The sequence below is a fragment of the Myodes glareolus genome, chromosome 3 (genome assembly GCF_982192425.1).
Source record: "Myodes glareolus chromosome 3, mMyoGla1.1, whole genome shotgun sequence".
NCBI classification, from domain to species: domain Eukaryota; kingdom Metazoa; phylum Chordata; class Mammalia; order Rodentia; family Cricetidae; genus Myodes; species Myodes glareolus.
In genome coordinates, this window is record NC_142028.1 from 60,159,550 (window position 1) to 60,177,581 (window position 18,032).

The 18,032-nt window shown below is 54.3% G+C and overlaps 1 protein-coding gene across 5 annotated transcripts in view; it reads right to left on the reverse strand.

The window, feature by feature from the left end:
* Positions 1-213: 213 nt before the first annotated feature.
* Positions 214-18,032, reverse strand: part of Fbln2 (fibulin 2) — a 61,981-nt gene continuing 44,162 nt past the window's right edge. For 4 of the 5 annotated variants that reach the window (XM_087904490.1, XM_087904492.1, XM_087904491.1 and 1 more), the window contains 13 exons: positions 15,907-16,116; positions 15,337-15,450; positions 14,634-14,735; positions 12,604-12,744; positions 8,984-9,118; positions 7,757-7,894; positions 6,230-6,373; positions 5,988-6,116; positions 5,658-5,783; positions 3,920-4,036; positions 3,378-3,506; positions 2,183-2,306; positions 214-1,125 (listed from right to left, as the gene is read on the reverse strand). In XM_087904490.1, the coding sequence (XP_087760616.1) occupies positions 768-1,125; positions 2,183-2,306; positions 3,378-3,506; positions 3,920-4,036; positions 5,658-5,783; positions 5,988-6,116; positions 6,230-6,373; positions 7,757-7,894; positions 8,984-9,118; positions 12,604-12,744; positions 14,634-14,735; positions 15,337-15,450; positions 15,907-16,116 (1,967 nt within the window). In that variant the 3' untranslated portion in view covers positions 214-767. The remainder of the gene's footprint in view (positions 1,126-2,182; positions 2,307-3,377; positions 3,507-3,919; positions 4,037-5,657; positions 5,784-5,987; positions 6,117-6,229; positions 6,374-7,756; positions 7,895-8,983; positions 9,119-12,603; positions 12,745-14,633; positions 14,736-15,336; positions 15,451-15,906; positions 16,117-18,032) is intronic. The other variant, XM_087904494.1, reaches the window with a different exon arrangement.

Consider the following 18,032-nt stretch of genomic DNA (forward strand, 5'->3'; position numbering starts at 1 on the left):
AGACAAGCAGCTAGGGTCCACATCTGAGGAGGAGGGGCAGCAGGAGGGAGCAAGAGTGGGCAGGAGGAGAGGCAGGACTTGTAATTGAAAAGGCCAGCTAGCTGACCTTTGGAGCTCACTCTAAGCTCATCACTGGGTTAGGGACTCTGATGTCCCAAGCACTGATATCAAACTTCAACATTTTTATAAAAGAAAGGAGACAAAGAGGCTAAATAACCTTTTTGTGCTATTTGATCAATTTTAATAATGTATATGTACTAGTCTTATAATTATAAACTATAGCAAAAAAAAACCTTGAGATGAACTTTTTTCCTTTTTTTTCTTTGACACAGGATTTCTCTAATGCAGCCCCCGCTGGTGGAACTCCTAATATAGACCAGGCTGGCCTGGAACTCAGAGATATTTCTGCCTCTGCCTCCCCACTGCTGGGATTAAAGGCCTGTGCCACTAGGCACAGATGGGTTTGTTGTTTTTTTGAATTGAAAAACACAGTGGAACCAGGAATGGAATATCAGCTTTAGCCAGAGTCATGAAGTGGAGTTCTGAAGTCCCTTGCGGCTGTTTCCAGTCTGCAGGCCATGATCCAGTCTTGGGTAACCTTGACCTGGACCCACTGCCTGCTGGGGAGCATCTCCCTCCTTCCAGGGCAAAGACCCAAGACCAACATATCAGCACGATTATGTTAGGTCACAAAGTCACAGTAAAAGCCACTCAGCAGTGGCACAGCTGCCCAGATGCCACCTGGAGGGACTGGCTCACGTGGCACCTCATGGGGCAAAGGTGGTGAAGAAGATGTACATCTTGACCAGGAAGGTAGTCACAGAGCCCTGCCGCCACAGCTTCATCTCGACATCCAGGGCAAAGTCCCGTGGCTCTAGGACAGACCTCTGCAGGGATAGCACGCCAGTGTAGGCATTGGGTCTGCTTGTGACGAAGTAGCCCTCCTCATTACCCTTGGTGATGGTCAGAGAGATGGTGTCCCCAGCAAAGGCAGGAGCAGGGCCAATGCGGAAGATGTGAGCAGGTACCAGTAGGCCAGTCTGGAAATTGAGCTGGTAATATGTGATGCGGGCTGGCGAGGTCTGGCACTCAGCGATATCCTGGCATGTGGTGCGCTCACACTTCCTGTGAGGGGAGGATGCTTGATCAGTGGCTGGGGACCCTCACTCCCATCCCAGAGATGGGACAGAACCCAGAAGTTGGCTCAGGAGCCAGAGGACCAGAGGTCAAATGTGAGCTCTACCCATAGGAGTCCAGATATCACTTTACCCCTCTGTGTCTCAGTTCCCACTATGAGATGGTCTCCCAGGGCAGTGTGGTTGGCAGTGCCCAGCACAGGGTCCCGGCAGGCCTGTCAGCAGCTCTTTTTCATCCATGTTTGCTCCTTCCTTTCTTCCCCTCCCATCACACCCCACTTCCTGATACAACCCGAGCGCTGCCTGCTGTCAGTCACACTCCAGCTGTCTCCTCTTACAGGGGTGAATGTTGTCACTTCCAAGTTAAAGTCAGCTTAAATTCTGCATCTCCCTCACCTGGTGACCTGCAGTAAGGAGGCCAGATCCCACGCAGCCCTTGGAGAGGCTGAGGGGCGAGGAACTGAGGCCTCAGTCTACAACCTGGTGAGTGCCTGGCGGGGTGCAGGCCAGCAGCCAAATGACAGGGTAGGGACAGGAACAGCTTGATGGCATGCTCACTTGGGGTTGTCTCATGAAGCTGCACCATGAGGCTGCTCTGGCTGCAGGCCCCCAGAATCCCCTGGAGGTAATGAGTAGATCTATAGCAAGGGGTCAAATGCTGGGGGCTGGTTACACAGCAGATGAGGTACGAGGGGTGTGTGTGTAGGGAGGTGAGGCTGTGAACTGAAGTTCCCAGCAAATACTATGTGTTGAAGATTCTATAAGGTTGATTAACTGATTGATTTCATTAAACTGCTCCCATGAGCATGTTATTTGAGTCAACTTTAATTCATATTCCTGGGCTGTGGTCATTCACATCTGGCTCCAGATTAAACTTACTGTCTTGGAGGTGACAGCCATCTATGTGCATGGACAGTTCTCTATTCTCTTCATAGTGCTTTATAGGAAGGGGCAGGAGGTGGTCACAGCAGGACCACCTGCCACTGGGCCTGTGGCACGGGGGCCATGAAGGGTGCTGGGATCACACCAGAGCTGAAGGCACTCACGTTTCCGAGACACGAACATAGTTTGGTGGGCACTCGAAGCGCAGGCAGCGGAAACCGCCCTGGATGTTATGGCAGGTCTCAGATTCAGAGCAGTTGTGGGTGCCCAGTGCACACTCATCTAGGTCTGGGAGGGGAAAGCGGGGCTGTTAAGAGAGTCCTCGTGATGTAGGAACCCAGCCTGAATCACTCCCACCCAGCTGGAGGCCTGGGTCCCAGATACCATGAGGTCTAAGAGCATGGCTCACTGTCCAGCCCCACCTTACACAGCAGCAGCAGGCACTGACCATGCTGGCTTCTCAGGTTCTCAGAATAAAGTGCAAGGTGCCCACTGCACAGCAAGTGCCACCACTAACTGGGATGCAACCTGGTGCTGGACTAACTCCCAGGACCCACAGCCACCAACTGAAGGCAGAGCTGCCCACCCCGTGCCTAGGTCACGCTTTCCCTCAAGATACACGGGGGCAGGGGGAGCTAGCCACCGAGACCCACAGATCTGTTTACTGTACAGCAAGGCTACCCCGGGCTTGAAGTCCAAAGCTTCTCTTGAGGGGGAGTCAGGGCCCCTCCCACAGCCACCTTGCCTTGCTGTCTTGGCAGACCCCAAATTTTGTGGTCAGTGGCACTGATTAGAATCATAGCTCAGGGATCCAGTTCAGAGGGAGAGTCAAAGTCCCAGGACTGGTCCATCCCAGAACTATCTCCTCTGTAGCAAATCTGATAAACTGCTAAAAGCTGGGGCTTCCTGTGTCCTCAGTGGCAGAGCCACCTCCCCATCTCCTGACTCACACTGCAGTGAGAGGGGGCTGTCAACCTGCACTAGACACCTCCCTGGGAATCCTTCCCTACACCCCAGCCTGTGGACCACACACTTTCCTGTTCCAACCTGTCCCTAGACAGTGTGATAGAAACCGAGGACATCAGCTTGGGTCTCTGAGGCTCGTAGATAGCTCCCTGTCTCTTCACACCAGGGCAGGGTACAGATTCATGGCCAAGCCTGGGAGAGTCTATGCTGGCATGAGTGGCTGGAAGCCCATCATATTCCTCACCCCAGGTCTGGACACGGGGACTATCGTCCCGAGCAGAGCTGTTCTGAGCACGTGGGATTAGAGCTGCTCTCCAAGCATGAGGCAGTTTGCAGCGCCTGGTGCACGCACAGAGCTGTCCAAGGCCTGGCAGAGTGGAGGCTGTCACTTACCCTTGCAGGACCTCCCATTGGCCATCATAGTGTAGCCCTGCTCTGGGCATGCACACTGGTAGCTCCCGGGCACGTTGACACAGCGGAAGGTGCAGAGAATGCCAGCGCCCTGTGCACACTCGTCGATGTCTGCCAGAGAGAGTCAGCTGGTAAGCCTCGGCCATCCACCGGCACAGCCGGGAATCCCAGGGACCCGTTTACAAGGGAAGACAAGAAGGCTCTAAATGGTGGGTGTGAACTGCTCAGAGCCACATAGACGATGGAGGCTAGAACTGGAGTGCACCTCACACAACAATGTGTGTTACTGATCATGACGGTACCAGCCAAGGCCTTTTCAGGTGCCGGCCTGACTTGGGTGATACACTCCTGTTGAGACCAGGGTCATCATCTCGCTTTACAGCAGAGGAACCTTAGGTAAGAGTAGAGAGACCCAAAGTCCCACAGCAGGAACACTGTAAGCTGGGATATGAACTCAGACCAATCCCAGCACATGGGAAAGGGGTCCCCTCTTCACAGAGTCCTTGGGGAAGACAGGTACCCACCTGTGCAGCTATGCCCATCCTCTGCCAGCTGGTAGCCCTGGCGGCAGTAGCACTGATAGGAGCCATAGATGTTGGCGCATTCCTGGCTGCAGCGCCGGGCCTCACACTCATTCACATCTGCGGGGATACAGTCTCCATCACGGTGGATCCTCCCAGTCCATATATTGGGCTGGGCTGGCTCACCAGTATCCTTGTTTGGACAGACATTCCTTTCAGTCACCCATTGGTGAGGGTGAGGCCAGGCAAGGAACACGGCAAGGGTAGGTCCTCTGGCCCCAGGACAAAGTCAAGGCAGAGCCTGATGCTACCCTGCTGGGGACACACAACTGCTGAAGCAGATGGCTCTCGAGTCACCTGGGTACAACACAGGCCAAGAGTTGACACTACATGAAAGTGGGGGAGGGTGCAGCAGCTGGGGTGGGGTGAATCAGGAAGGTTAGTTTACGACTTCCTCAGAGCATCTGCCCACTGAACATTTCAGAATAGACTGCCCCAGGCCCACACTGAACTTGGGGAGACAACCATGAGCAAGGCAGACAAAATCTTCTGGGAAAGCTAGCTCACATGGACAGAAAAGAGGGGAGGAGAAAGAGTGTCAAATGAGACAGCTAGCATGCCTAAGTACATCAAGTGGCAAAGTGAAAACATCAGAGAAATGGGAAGGGGTGCCACATAGTGGTCCTGTGGTAGGCTGCAGCCTTAAAGTGGTCAGGGAGGGTGTGATCAGAGGAACAGGGCCATGTGACCATCTGGGAAAGAGGTTCTCCAGGTAGAGGGCTCAGCATGTGCAAAGACCCTGAAATGGGAGTTGTTGGGTGTTTTTAAGGAACATCAAGGAGGCAAAGGCGGACAGGGCAGAGGGACAGAGGGGAATGTAAAAAAGGGCAAACCATGCTTGACGGTATCCAACTCCTGAAATCCATGTCATTCACAAAGACATGTATCAATGTGTGGTTTTGCCCGCACTGCTGGACTAAGCTTCTGGGCAGCAGAATCCATGCTCAGTTCACCTCCACATCTCCAACACACAGCAGTGGGAGCGCATAGGCGAATGGAGGAGCTGTGAATGCTGAGACAGAGGCCCTGCCCGCTCCAAGTTGCTCACACCCAACCTGGATGTGACATGCCCACACTATGCCACCAGTGTCCTGCCACAGCTAAGTCCTGCTATACACAGCAGGGCCATGGGACTGGGAGTCCCACCGAAGTCTCAGCAGATCTGTCCCATGTGGGAGAGAGTGAGGAAAGACAGTGCTAAGAAAATGGGGCCAGAGATGCCATGACCCAGCTTCTCACTGAGCTGCCTCATGACTTCCTTCCCCAGCGGACCGAGCCAGCTGCACTAGGGGCATCTGTAGGGACAGTGTGCCATCATTTCCCCAGCTACAGGCCCATCATATTTGAGAAGACTTGAATCACAGCCACAATCCATGCCCACACTTGGTTTAGGTCAGTGTGTACCTCAAGGCTTATGCCACCCGCAGTGTGCAAGTAGCAGCTAATTCTACATTCATACTGAAATTCCTGAAAAGCCAGAAAAATTAGACTCTCCTGGACCTTATGGATTGATGACATGGGAACCATTGCTCCATCACAGATCCTGAGCTCTCGTGGTTGCCTTGTGGCATCTTGGCAGCAAACTCCCTGTGATCACAGTAGGAACAGAGCCTGTCTGTCCAAGTGGGATCCAGGTGCCTGCGGTCAGAGGTCAGGGGACAGAAGTCAGGGTGGGCCGTACCTTCACAATGCTTGCCATCTGCAGCCAAAACGAAGCCAGCAGCACAGGAGCAGCGGTAGGAGCCAGGTGTGTTCTCACAGGTGTGCTGGCACAGACGGCCCGGTGAGAGCCAGCATTCGTTCACATCTGCAGGGGAGACAAGGAGCAGCAGGCAGAGTGGGCAGCCGGAAGGGAAGTGGTCCAGAAATAGAGGTACCCAGGGTAAAGGGTGAGAGGCAAGGAGGACAAGAGGGTTAAGAGTGTGAAATCTGAGCCATGAGGCTGATATCCAGAAGGTCCAGGTCAGAAAGCTGAAGGGACACAGAAGGCAGGCTCCCCAGCATCCCTTACCGATGCAGGTCCTGCCGAATGCATCCCTCTGGAAGCCGGGCTTGCAGTCACAGCGGTAGGATCCAGGGAGGTTGTGGCACAGCTGGCCCTCACCACAGCGGTGCACACCTGTTTCACACTCATTCACATCTGTGGGGCAGGCAAGCAGGGCACCCTGAGGTCTGGATGGCTCCTCTACAGGGCCTCTTGGGCAGAGAGCTAGATGGGGAGGCTGCGTGGATTCAGGGAGGCTCCAACCTTACCCACACACTCAGAGCCATCCTCATTGGCATGGTAACCACGCCTGCAGATCAGTGGGTTCCTCTGACACGTGTAGGAACCCACTGTGTTGATGCAGCTGAATCCTGGGCGGCAGGGCTCCAGCAAGGATGTGCATTCGTTGATGTCTGTAAAATGGACAGAGTGCTGGAGAGCCTGCCTCAGCCCTCCTTTGCTTGTCTGACCAGCTCTGGGCCTTCAGTCTAGACCATTCCACCCCTGAATCCTGGTATATGAGAGCCCCACCTCCAGAAGCCAGAGCCACTAGGCTGACTACATCTGTCCACATCTGTCCAGTGGAACAGCTAAAGCAAGGGGAAGGCAGGTTCCTTGGGGTTACTGGAACGGCAGGCCCCTGGCTCTTGCTTTCCGAACAGTGCCTCCAGTGCCAATAATACAGCGGCCTGCCAGCTGCTCCCCCAACTCTGCAGTGTGCTCTCTCTCTCTCTCTCTCTCTCTCTCTCTCTCTCTCTCTCTCTCTCTCTCACACACACACACACACACACACACACACACACACAGCCCCACTACCTGACATACACTGTCCCTAATGTTTCCAGTGCTAGCTTCCTTCATTCCTCAGGCCATTGGCCACTGTTATCTCAAGGAGACCCTCCTGGCGGGTCATGGGTTGTTCATTATTTATCAGAGTACACATGAATTACTGATGTTCTTATGAACATGACTAGCTATTTGGTCTCCTCCCCACGAAACAGTTCAGCCAATGTTATGGCTGCCCTACCTAGAACCCTGAACATAGGAGGCACTCAGAAACCATTGAGGAGCTGTGTGAATATGTAAGATCCTCCCCTCCTTGCCAACTCTGGCCTGAAGGGTGGTCCCAGGGCCTACAGGGTCCCAAGGATCCCAAGGATCCCATGTGCTCTGGGACATGGTGCTGGGAGACATTAAAGGCAACACTTGGGCAGGGAGGGGTCCAGCAATGAGGCTGTCTGGGCTAACCCCAGAATCTCGATGAAGCTTCAGACAGGCAGCACCCCCTCTGCCATTTGGTCTTCTTGTGATTAGCCACTGTTGTCACATGGGCTGCCTGTCACCTGACCAGTCCTGCCTTCTGCACACGGCCAGGCCTTTGCCTCTCTCATTGTCCCTTCTGCCGTCTGTGTTCCGACAGGAGCCAGGTCAGCAGATCTGGGGACGTGGCCTGTCCTGGCTGTTTGGAGAAGTGAGTGACATCTCAGACCTTCTCAGGACAATGTGTGACAGTGTGACCAGCATCCGTCACACTGGATGTCCCTACCCTAAGCACAGCATGGAGCTGATCTAGAAGAGCTCTGCATTCTTCCAGTGTGGTCCCACAAGACGGTAAACGGAGGCCTTGAGAGGAAACAGCTCCAAGGCAAGCAGTGCAGCTACCATTTTATCCATGTCCTAACCACCACACTCAATGGGTGAAGATGTGGAGGCTTGGAGAAGTGGGCAGTCACTCAGAATCACCAGGCCTTTAAAGCTCTCAGGACCCCAGGAGCAGCAGCCCACAGTCCGCTTACCCACGCAGTTGCCCTCGGGGTCCTGCAAGAAGCCGTCCATGCAGCGCTGCCGGGCCTGGCAGTAGAAGGAGCCTTTGGTGTTCTGGCATGAGAAGCCTGGCTTGCAGTTGTGTGTGCCTGTCACACACTCATCCACATCTGTCATACAGAGGTCGGGCATCAGGGGTGGGATGCAGGTGGGCCCCATGCTCACATCCATCAGCCCTGCCACACATCCCATCTTCACGCCATTGTAACCTCAGCAGTCACAGAGGTCTGCATCCCAGCAAGGCGGAAGAGTCGAGTCACCAGGGAGGCTCATGTCCCAGGAGTAAAAATGTCATAACCACATGCCCTGAGCTCCTCTGTGGTCCCAAGCTCCTCCATGCCCCAAAGCTTTTCCATGCCCCGAGTTTCTCCATGCCCCGAGCTTCTCCATGGTCCCGATTTCCTCCATGCCCCGAGCTTCTCCATGCTCCAAGTTCCTCCATGGTCCCCACCACTATGCAAAGCATGTGAGGTAATTTATGTCACCCTCACAGTAACACAAGATGTAGATCCTGTGATTACCCTATCTTCCTGAGGGAGAAACTGAGAAATAGGCAAGGTTCCATTGCCACAGAATATTAGGCAGTCTGGCTCCCCACCACTCATCCCTCCTCACTAGTGAGGAGCAGGCAGAAAAATTTGAGAGAGGAGCATAGGGCTCAAAGCTGGGGCCCTTGCTGTGATCCCTCCTCCATATCAGAAGCCTCTATGCTTACTATTCCGTAGGCCAAAAACACCCTTCCAGGTAAGTGACCATCGTCTGGTTCTTATGGGGCCTTAGGGTCAGATCTGCACTAAAGACACACCTTCCACCTGTCATGGCCACTCTGCCACCTCCATAGTCCCCTCTTTTCCCTACAGAAAGGTCACCTCACACCAGTGCTTCTACCCAGAACCTCATCTGACATTAAAAGAAGTTTGAGAAATACTTAAGATGCTTTAAAAAATCTCTCCTTTTAGAAAGCTAGAATTTCCCAGCGAAAGGAACATGAGCAGTCTTCTGTGGGGACTCCGTTTCCACGCACACACAGGGAACTGAGGCACAGGAAGGGGAAAGACTGGCATAGAGGCCAGCAGGTGATAGGAAGGCCAGGGGCAAATGAGAGGGAAGCCAAATGCAGGAATGTGGAGGTAGGTGCATCCCTGGGGTGTGGTCAGCCTGGGGTGCAGACCTGGGGCTGGGCCTCAGCTCTTTCTCACCCGTGCACTCGCCGTCTGTAAGCTCGTAGCCTGGCTCACAGGTGAGAGTCTTGTAGCACTGGAAGGAGCCCGGCGTGTTCACACAGTGCTCGTCCCGGGTGCATGTGTGCAGGTCCGTCACACACTCGTTGATGTCTGTGTGGAGATCAAAGCAGCCATCAAGGCCGGCAGGGGCTCCAGGTACACAGGCCTAGCACAACCAGGTACCAGGAGGCAGAAAAGCCCAGGCTCTGACCTCAGGTACTCACCATGCAGGGAGAAGCACGTGGCTGATGTCCCTCATCCAAGTATCCCTTTCATTCAACAGAGATTTACCACACCCTCTGTGTGCCAGGCAGGGCTCTTGGCAAGAGGGATGGGTGAGTGAGCAAGACAGAAACACCTGCCCTTGGAGTAGCCGCTTAGAGATGCTTGCATATGCAATGGGGTTGCTCAGGATGTCTATGGGGACCACAGCAGGAGGAGGGTGGACTGGGGTGTAGACAGGGCAAGCGAGTTTAAGGCAGGGACGAGGAGCACTGTCAGAAGGACGCGTCTGAGCAAGAATGTGAAGAGGTGACAGCGGGAGCCACTCTGACAGTCCAGGCAGAAGGAACAGTTATATGACAGCCCAGGTGAGTTCAGGACCAGCCCAGAGGCAGGAGTGGCTGTAGAGGAGAGAAGAAAATGTGAACAGATGAAGTTAGGATAAACAGAGGATGGGAGCCATAGAGGGCTCCTGGTATAGGAGTGAGGGCATCCTGACTGGAGCTGAAGAACAGCTTAGGGGGAAATATAATTATCCCTAGAGGGATGGTGGCTGACACCACTGGGTGTGGGAGAGGGCAGGAACAACAAGACCCACGGATGGGCAGAGAACCAGGAAGTCAGTCAAGCTTTGGGGTTGAGCAGCTAGGTAGATGACAGCACCTGGGATGGGGTAGCCGGCTAGAGCAGGTGTGCAGAGGAAGGTCCCACAGGGCTCACTGAAGGAGCTGAGGGGAGTGGTCTGGTGGCTGAGGTCACTTTAAGGAATGGGTACATGAGGAAGAGACCATGGATAGACATAGGAATATTCTAGAAATGAGCAGCTGGGAGGAGGGAACAGAGAACTGAGGCAAAGGAAACAGAAATCATAACCTATAATTGTCTCCAGGCCAAGGCTAAGGTCCTATGGAGGCTCTGCCCAGCCCTGCTTCTCCTGCCTGGACCTGGGAGGTAATGGCACTAGGCACAGTCTAATTGCTCAGTGCCACACTGGCCAGTGCTTATTCTGTGCCATGTTCCTGGGGCCACACAGTGGGTCAGTACAGCCCCTGACCTTCATGAGTGGCCAGCTGAATGGCTGAATCATGACAGGCAGGGAAGACACAGATGAAGATGTGTGAGGTGCCCGGGGCTCAGCTCAGAGGACTGCCTGCCCAGAACCCATGCCAGCTGCTTCTCAGGGTGCTAACATTTGAGTTGAATCTATGAGGATAACTAGGGGACCAGGTAGGAAAGTGTGGGGAAGGGAAAGAGGCCTTTCCAGGCAGAGATGGCATGAACAGGAATGGGGACAGGGAACTGACAGTTCTGATCAGCCACCACAAAGACTTCGGACTTAGAGCTGGACTGGCCCAGGGAAGCAGACACCCAGGACCCCAGAAGTTTCCCACAGCTGGGAGGCCTCATTATTGAATGACAACTACCACACAGAGGATCACTGAGGTCAGAAAGTTACAAGAACTGATGAGACTTCTTGTGATACAGGGGTGGTCATTTCACAGATGGGGAAATGTCTCTCCCCAAAGGGATGCCACTGGGCTGAGTTATGCAGTCAGCGAGGATGAAGTCAGGGCACGTGGTCCAAGCTACACCCTTTCTTCACTGCTTGCTTCCCACTGCAGGGGGGCCCCAGAGCTGAGGCTGGACCATCTCAGCTCCCCACTGTCCAGCCCAGCTGGGAACTTTCATAAGAGTAAAGCACAGGGGGCCCTGTGTAGCAGAGGCCACGCCCAGTCCCGTCCCCAGTTTCCATGCCTCAGTGTCTTAGGAGCCCTGCCAGAGTTCCTCACAGGAACTAATGCATCTGACCTCCATGGTGACCTTTCAGAGGCAGACCCCATCATATATCTCTTTCTTAGGGGGAAACTAAGGCTCAGAGGGGTTAGTGGATGTCAGCGAAGCCACTCTTCAGCTTAGCATGATCCTGTCCCTCCCCTGTCTGAGTTACTGCACCACAGTGGAGCAGCTGGGGAACCCCCAAGCCCCCAAGCGATATTTGCATGGAGCAGGAGAGAGGGCTGACAGTTTCTGCAGAATACAGAGGGAAGAAACAGAGCTTGCTCATAAATCTTGCTGAATGGAATGTAACTTGGCTCTCTTATCCTCGGGGCCCATCTTCCAGCTGCTAAGGACCCTGCAAGCACAGGTCTTAGCTGCTGAGCCAGGGAGTGGCAGATGGGAGGACATCCTACGAAGGGGGCTCACATGCCCCCCAAACAGGCACACACAGACCCAGCCCACCCAGGAGAAGCTGCCACCACTGGCAAGCACGTCACAAGGTCATGTTGTACCACGGCTGCAGCCAGGCAAACATGTTGGCCAGCGCTGCTGCCCAGCAGTACAGAGGAGTAAAGAGGATATGTCCAGGCTGGACATGGTCCCCAAGCACAGATAAGACAGACAGGACTCCGGCCGCAAGCCCTGAGCACTCTGCCCAGTTCACACCACCACACCTTTATCTCAGCTGCCTCCTTGCTGCTCTGTGCCTATCCTCTTCCCCAAATCCCGCCCATTCTTGGAAACAGGGGTAGATTCCGCCTCCCCTGGGTGCCACTGGCAAGAATGACATCTCCCGTTGCCTGTGTCCCTGTCATAACATTGGCTAGGCTTCCTGACTTCTCCACTACTGCTGAGATGTACAAGTCCAGGGCTTTTGTTTCCTCAGTGAGAACACCAGATGACCCAGACACAAGACAGCATGGAGCCCATCCTTGTCCACAGAACCCCAGAGTCCCAGCCTATATAGGTATAGGGAGACAAGAGGCCCAGGCATGTGTGGGCTGACACAGGGCCCACACTCTCTGTGTCCACTGAGGGAAGACTCAGAGTAGAAAGTGCCATCTTGTGTGGCTCAGGGCCACATGGCAAACGGATGCTGACCTATACAATTCACTGGCCTTTTGGGAGACTCCAGATAAATCTGCAGACAATCTAAGTGTCTAAGGTGACAGGCTCCATCATGACCCAGACTGTGTGCACACTGCATATGTCCCATAATCCTCCTGGTGTCAACAGATTCCAATAGCTGAGAGAAGACACGGTCCGGAGCCACTAGGGTTCTGCTTCCAGCCTAGGCCTCCCCACCTCCACACTGCTGCAGGATCCTGCTGCCCACATCTGGCTTCTCTGTCCTGACACACCAGGGAGTTATCCCATTCGTTTTCTGAGTCACAGGCATATCTGGGAACATAGCCACTGAGAACAAGCGGGACAAGACACTGGGACGCAAGGGTGTGACACAGAGCGCAGCAGGCCGCTGTGTGGGAGCTCACATGCAAAGGACGGGTCCTTTAGCATGTGGCACGGTGTGGTGGACTGGCGTGGAGCAGAGCAGACAGCCGTGACATGAGCGGCAGGCAGGGGCTCCAGCTTACCCACACACTTCCTATGTGCGTTGAGGATATAGCCCTCTGCACAGAGCACTGTGTGGTTGACACAGTAGAAGGATCCCAGGGTGTTCACACAGAACTGTTGCCAGCTACAATCGTGAGTGCCCATCAGGCACTCGTCTTGGTCTAATGACAGCCACGGAAGGAAAAACAGAGGCTGTTAGAGATGCACGGCTGCCGGGGGCATCCGGGGACAGAGAGAGAAAACCAAAACAAAACCCTCAAAAACCCTACGTGTGCCTGTCAGTATGATGGCTGAACCTTGGACCCAAGTTGAGTTTGTAAAACTCAAAGACGGTAGAGAGCTGACTCCCGCTGCCTAGTATGAGCAGATGGAGTAAGACTCAGAGAGGGCAAGCAATAGCCCACACCCACACCACAGGCAGCAAGCTGCCCCCAACCTACTCTCTAATGCCAGAGTCTGCAGCTGCCAAGGAATTACCAACAGAAGAGTCTGCAAGTTCAAGGGCTTTGGGGTCCAGGCCAGCAGCATTCACAGGAGGTGGGGGACCCTCCTGAGGCTGCCAGGCTAGGCAGGTTTATGAAGTTTCATTAGAAACCCAAATCTGAAAAATGTTTTTAAAATTCTCAGGCTGTCCCAGCAAAGAATTCCACGACTGTTCCTGAGAAGAGATTGGGGCAGGCCTCCTCCTGTGTTGGAGCTACACGACCCCTCACAGATGCTCCTTTGTAACCCCTGACTTCTACCCCTCAGCCCTTCTGCTGGGGAGCTCCTGGGGAGAAGGGGTGTGTGTGAGAAAGTGAACACGGGCTAAGCCGCATGGCCGGCAGAGGCAGTATACTGGGCAACCAGACCCTGGTGGGGATCAGATCTGAAGACTTCTGAATCAAGACACCTTTCTCAGTCCCCAGAGCCCTGGGGAGAATCAGAGTCCACAGAAATGTCGGTCAGATGCCACCATGATGTACACCTTAGCTACCTTCTCTAGACTAACAGGACGACATCACTCATATACAAACTGAGTTCCCAGAATGATTGGACGTGGGATCTGAGTTTCAGAGAGGATAGGGGCATCCTCTTAGACAGACTTGGTCATCATATGCAGACACTCACACCATGCCTTCTGAGCCCTGGACTTGTAGCTCGCTATTCCACCTCTGTGCAGATGGGAAGGGTAAGATCCTGGGACCGCTTAAGCTAGTTCAGACAAAACTCACTGAGGAAGCCAACCAGCAAGTGTCAGAACTACTGTTCCCACTGTACACGGTGAGGTTCTAGTACACAGCGACCCAGCTGAGACAGGACCTCACCCATGCTGGTCACTGGGGTAAAGGGCATGGATTTTGAGACCATCACTCTTCATGTGCTTGTGAACGCCAGAGGAGGCTGTCACCATCGCCAACTCTCCCTCCATGACTGAAGTTCTTCCCACTTCACGTGTGAAGGGTGTGTTGTGTGTGTGTGTATGTGTGTGTGTGTGTGTTGGGGGGCTAAGGCCACTTCTGGATGCTGCCCCTGACACACTGACACATCACTCCCTTCTCTTTCTCTACCTCGGGCTTGAGCATGGATGAACGCAGATCACAAAGCAAGCTCAGCCACAGACCAGATCCGCCCTCAGGGAGCAGTAAGTTGAGTATGGCCTATATCTGGGTTAGTATGGCCATGGGTCCTGGTTAGAACACACATTCTGAGCTTTTCCAGACCCCCTAATCAGGATGTCTGGGGAGCCTGTAGAATTCCCAGAAATCTGTGTCCAGTGGGCCTCCAGGTGACATGGGACAAGTTCAGTTCTGAGATGCATCCTCTAGGAAGCAGCAGAGTGACCAGACAGGAGCTGGGACCTTGGACCTCTCCAGAACCATGGGAGGCCCATACCAGGGGCTCAGTGATACCAGAGGGAACCACCTACACTGCTCTGCTGGGTTTCTCTGTCACAACAGCTGAATCTCATGATCAGTGTACATTTGATGTCCTAGTCACACCTGCCCTAAGCCCTCACCACAGGACAACCTGATCTGCAAAGGTTAGAGAGTGATCCCGAGGTACTCACCTTCACAGGACACGCCGTCCGCCATGATGGCGTAGCCAGGGAAGCAGGAGCACATGGCTGTGCCTCCGACAACACGGCACACCTGCCTGCAGGGCCCATTGTCTGAGGGAAGATTCCTGTAGTCAGAATACATAGGCCTTGGCCCTGACCACAGTGCTTATCCCACAACTCTTGAGATATGGGTTGAGGTCTCCAGTGCAGGCTCAGGGAGGCAGAGATGTGAAAAGATGAGAACCCCATGCCTGTGCCTTTTCACAGGGACCCCAGGAAGAGGCTCCAACCCCAGGTGGCACTGGGAACAGTACTTTGGGTTTCTCCAACACTCCACTCAGAGGCCAAGCCATTCCTCGAGTGCCAGGGAGGACAGTGAGGAACAAAGGCTAAAGGCAGGAAGGGAAGACTTCCCAGAATTCCTGAATGAAGGCTTGGCTTTCTAGAAATGAGACCGAGCAGGTGACCCACTTGACCAGGGACACACAGAGACCCAGAATCCCCTGATGTCACCTTTTCCTCCTCCTCCTCAGTCATCACCAGGCAGGTCCCATCCTTCTACAAAGCAGAGGCATCTGATGGCCTGGACCAGCTTGCATACACCAGCCCCAGAGCCCACCACACCACACGGCCCAGACTTCTACAGCTCAGGCCCTCCCGGCCCTCCCGGCCCTCCCGGCCCTCCCTGCAGAGAGCATATCCCTCCACTCACCTTTGCAGGTGTTAGGCTGTGGCACAGGCAGTGGGATGGTGTTGGGAGACACTTGGGCAGACTCAGACCTTGGTGCAGACTCCCGCACAGTGTCCAACTGAGGGGCGCCTCTATCTGTTATAAGCGGATTATACAGCAGGGGGCAGGCTTACATCTTCTGTCTGGCCTTGGACACTGAGGGATGACCTCACTGACCACTCCCCTTGTCCATTCATAGAGGAGGAAACTAAGGCTCTGGGTACAAACACACACACCTTGGGCAAGAGCTATCTCACAGTTACTGGGAGAAGGCAAAAGAGAAAAAGAAGAAGCAGGTATCTAGACTAAAAAGCAGTTCCACCCCCATACAGTCGACAGGAAGAAAGGCACGGTGCTAGGGACACAACTAGGGCCTGGAGAGGGTCTCTGAGGGCCAAGCACAGCTCCAGGCAGTCTTCAGAGTCCCCAGAGCTAGGAGCCTCCTCTGGTTTCTGCCAGCATCAACCCAGAGCCAGGAGGAAGAGAGGTAGTCTAGCAAGGCCGCCCCTCCACTGGCAGGACAAGCCTGTGCCTGGACTGCTGACAGCTCACCTGGGCGGCAGGTGCGGCCGTCACCCTGCAGCTCGAATCCAGGGAAGCAGGCACAGCGGTAGGAGCCCACAGTGTTGATACAAAGATGCTGGCAAAGCTCCCCGGGGAGCAGTAAGCACTCATCCTGGTCATCTCCCGGCAGGCTATTAGGAAGTTCAGCTTCTGTGCCCAGTGTCAGGGCCTCCCGGCTTGTCATCTCTGCCTCTGAAACTGGGGTGGTTGGTCAGCACTTGGAACATAGCCAACTCGACCAGTGGGTAACTGAGCCCACAGGATCCAGGGAAGCAACAGAGGCTCAATGGATGGTAATAATGGAGAAGTGAAGGAGGGTGGGGGAAGGAGGGAGGGAGAGAGGGAGGGAAGAGGGGGATTGGATGGATGGATGGATGGATGGTTGGAGGAGGGAGGAATGGAGGAATGAATGGATGGAGGGATGGAGGGAGGGAGGGTGTTGGATGAAGGGATGGGGAGGGAGGAAGGGGGTCGGATGGAGAAATGGGGGAGAGATGGGGGAGGGAGGGAGAGATGGGGGAGGGAGGGAGGGATGGGGGAGAGAGGGAGGGATGGGGGAGAGAGGGAGGGAGGGAGTTGGATGGATGGATGGAGGGATGGAGGGATGGAGGAATGGAGGAATGGACGGACGGAGGGACTGACGGACGGAGGGACTGACGGACGGAGGGACTGACGGACGGAGGGACGGTGGATGGGTGAATGAACAATAGTGAACCCCTGTTCTGAGTCTTCATCACTGGGTTCCTTCAACAGAACAGGACCATGCCTAATCGGGACTCTTGCTAAAGTGCTGAACTGGAATCATAGAGTGCTGGCCTAGGTTGAGACAAATCAGGCTATGACGTCTGTTTGCAGCTTCCTGAGCTGTGTCAGCACTAGGTCTCTTTGTGCCCCCCCCCGAGGTCCTGGGACCCACAGCCTGCTCTGCAGAGGGTAGCAAGTGAGAGAAAGAAGACTGCCACTGGGCTGCTCTGCACTGGCCTGATACCTCAGCCCTTGCCATCAGCCTCGGGCATCAAGCGAACAGGATGGCAGCATGAAGCTGTATCCAAGGATATGTCATAGGCAGGGTATCTGCACTGAGCTCCATCCTGAGAAGCCCTGACCTGGTGCCCACAGCTGTCCCAGGGACCTGGAACTGTGACTAGATGCAGACCAAGATCCAGGGGTCCCTGAGCATACCAGCATGTACCTCCATGGACCAGGCCCTGCTCATTGCCATCTGCCTGCCTTTCCTGACCATTCATTCTCCCAGCAGAAAAGGGAGAGGATATGCCTGAGGCCATTCCAAACAGGACTTGAAGCAGAACAGTCTGCTCCTACCACCACCATCTCCCAGACCCAAGAAGACTCCAGAAGCTCATCACTGGAAGAGACAAGATGTTGTGTGGGTGGTTATGTTGGGGGATGGATGGACCCTGGCCAGCAGTGTGTCTATCTGGTTCCCTGTGCACTGTTCTCTCCTCTGAGTCTGGGTCTCCTCCTGACCTCTACCTTGAATCACTCTCTGGATATAGCTTGTTCTTCGTAAGTTATTGTTTTCAACCAGCACCTCGGCTAAGCTGGCAGATGGCTGGGTGGGTAGATGGATGGGCAAGTAGAGGGACGGATGAATGGAAAGATGGATGAAAATGGATGAGTGGGTGGGTGTGTGGGTGGGTGTGTGGGTGGGTAGGTCAAAGAGTGAGTTGGGGAGGTGGATCATGGATAGATTTGGGGACTAATGAGGAAATGGAACAATGAATGGATAGACAGAGAATGAGGTGGATAAGATGGATGGATGGATGGACAGACGGACGGACGGACGACGGACGGACGGACGGACGGACGTGGATGAATTGATGTGAATGAATGGATGGATGGGTGGATGGATGTAGATGGATGGACAGAAGGACGGATGTGGATGGATGGATAAATAGACAGATGTGGACGGATGGGGATGGACGGATGGGGATGGACGGATGGGGATGGACGGATGGGGATGGACGGATGGGGATGGACGGATGGGGATGGATGGACAGATGGGGATGGACGGATGGGGATGGATGGACAGATGGGGATGGACGGATGGGGATGGATGACAGATAAATGATAGACTGATGCGCAGATGATCA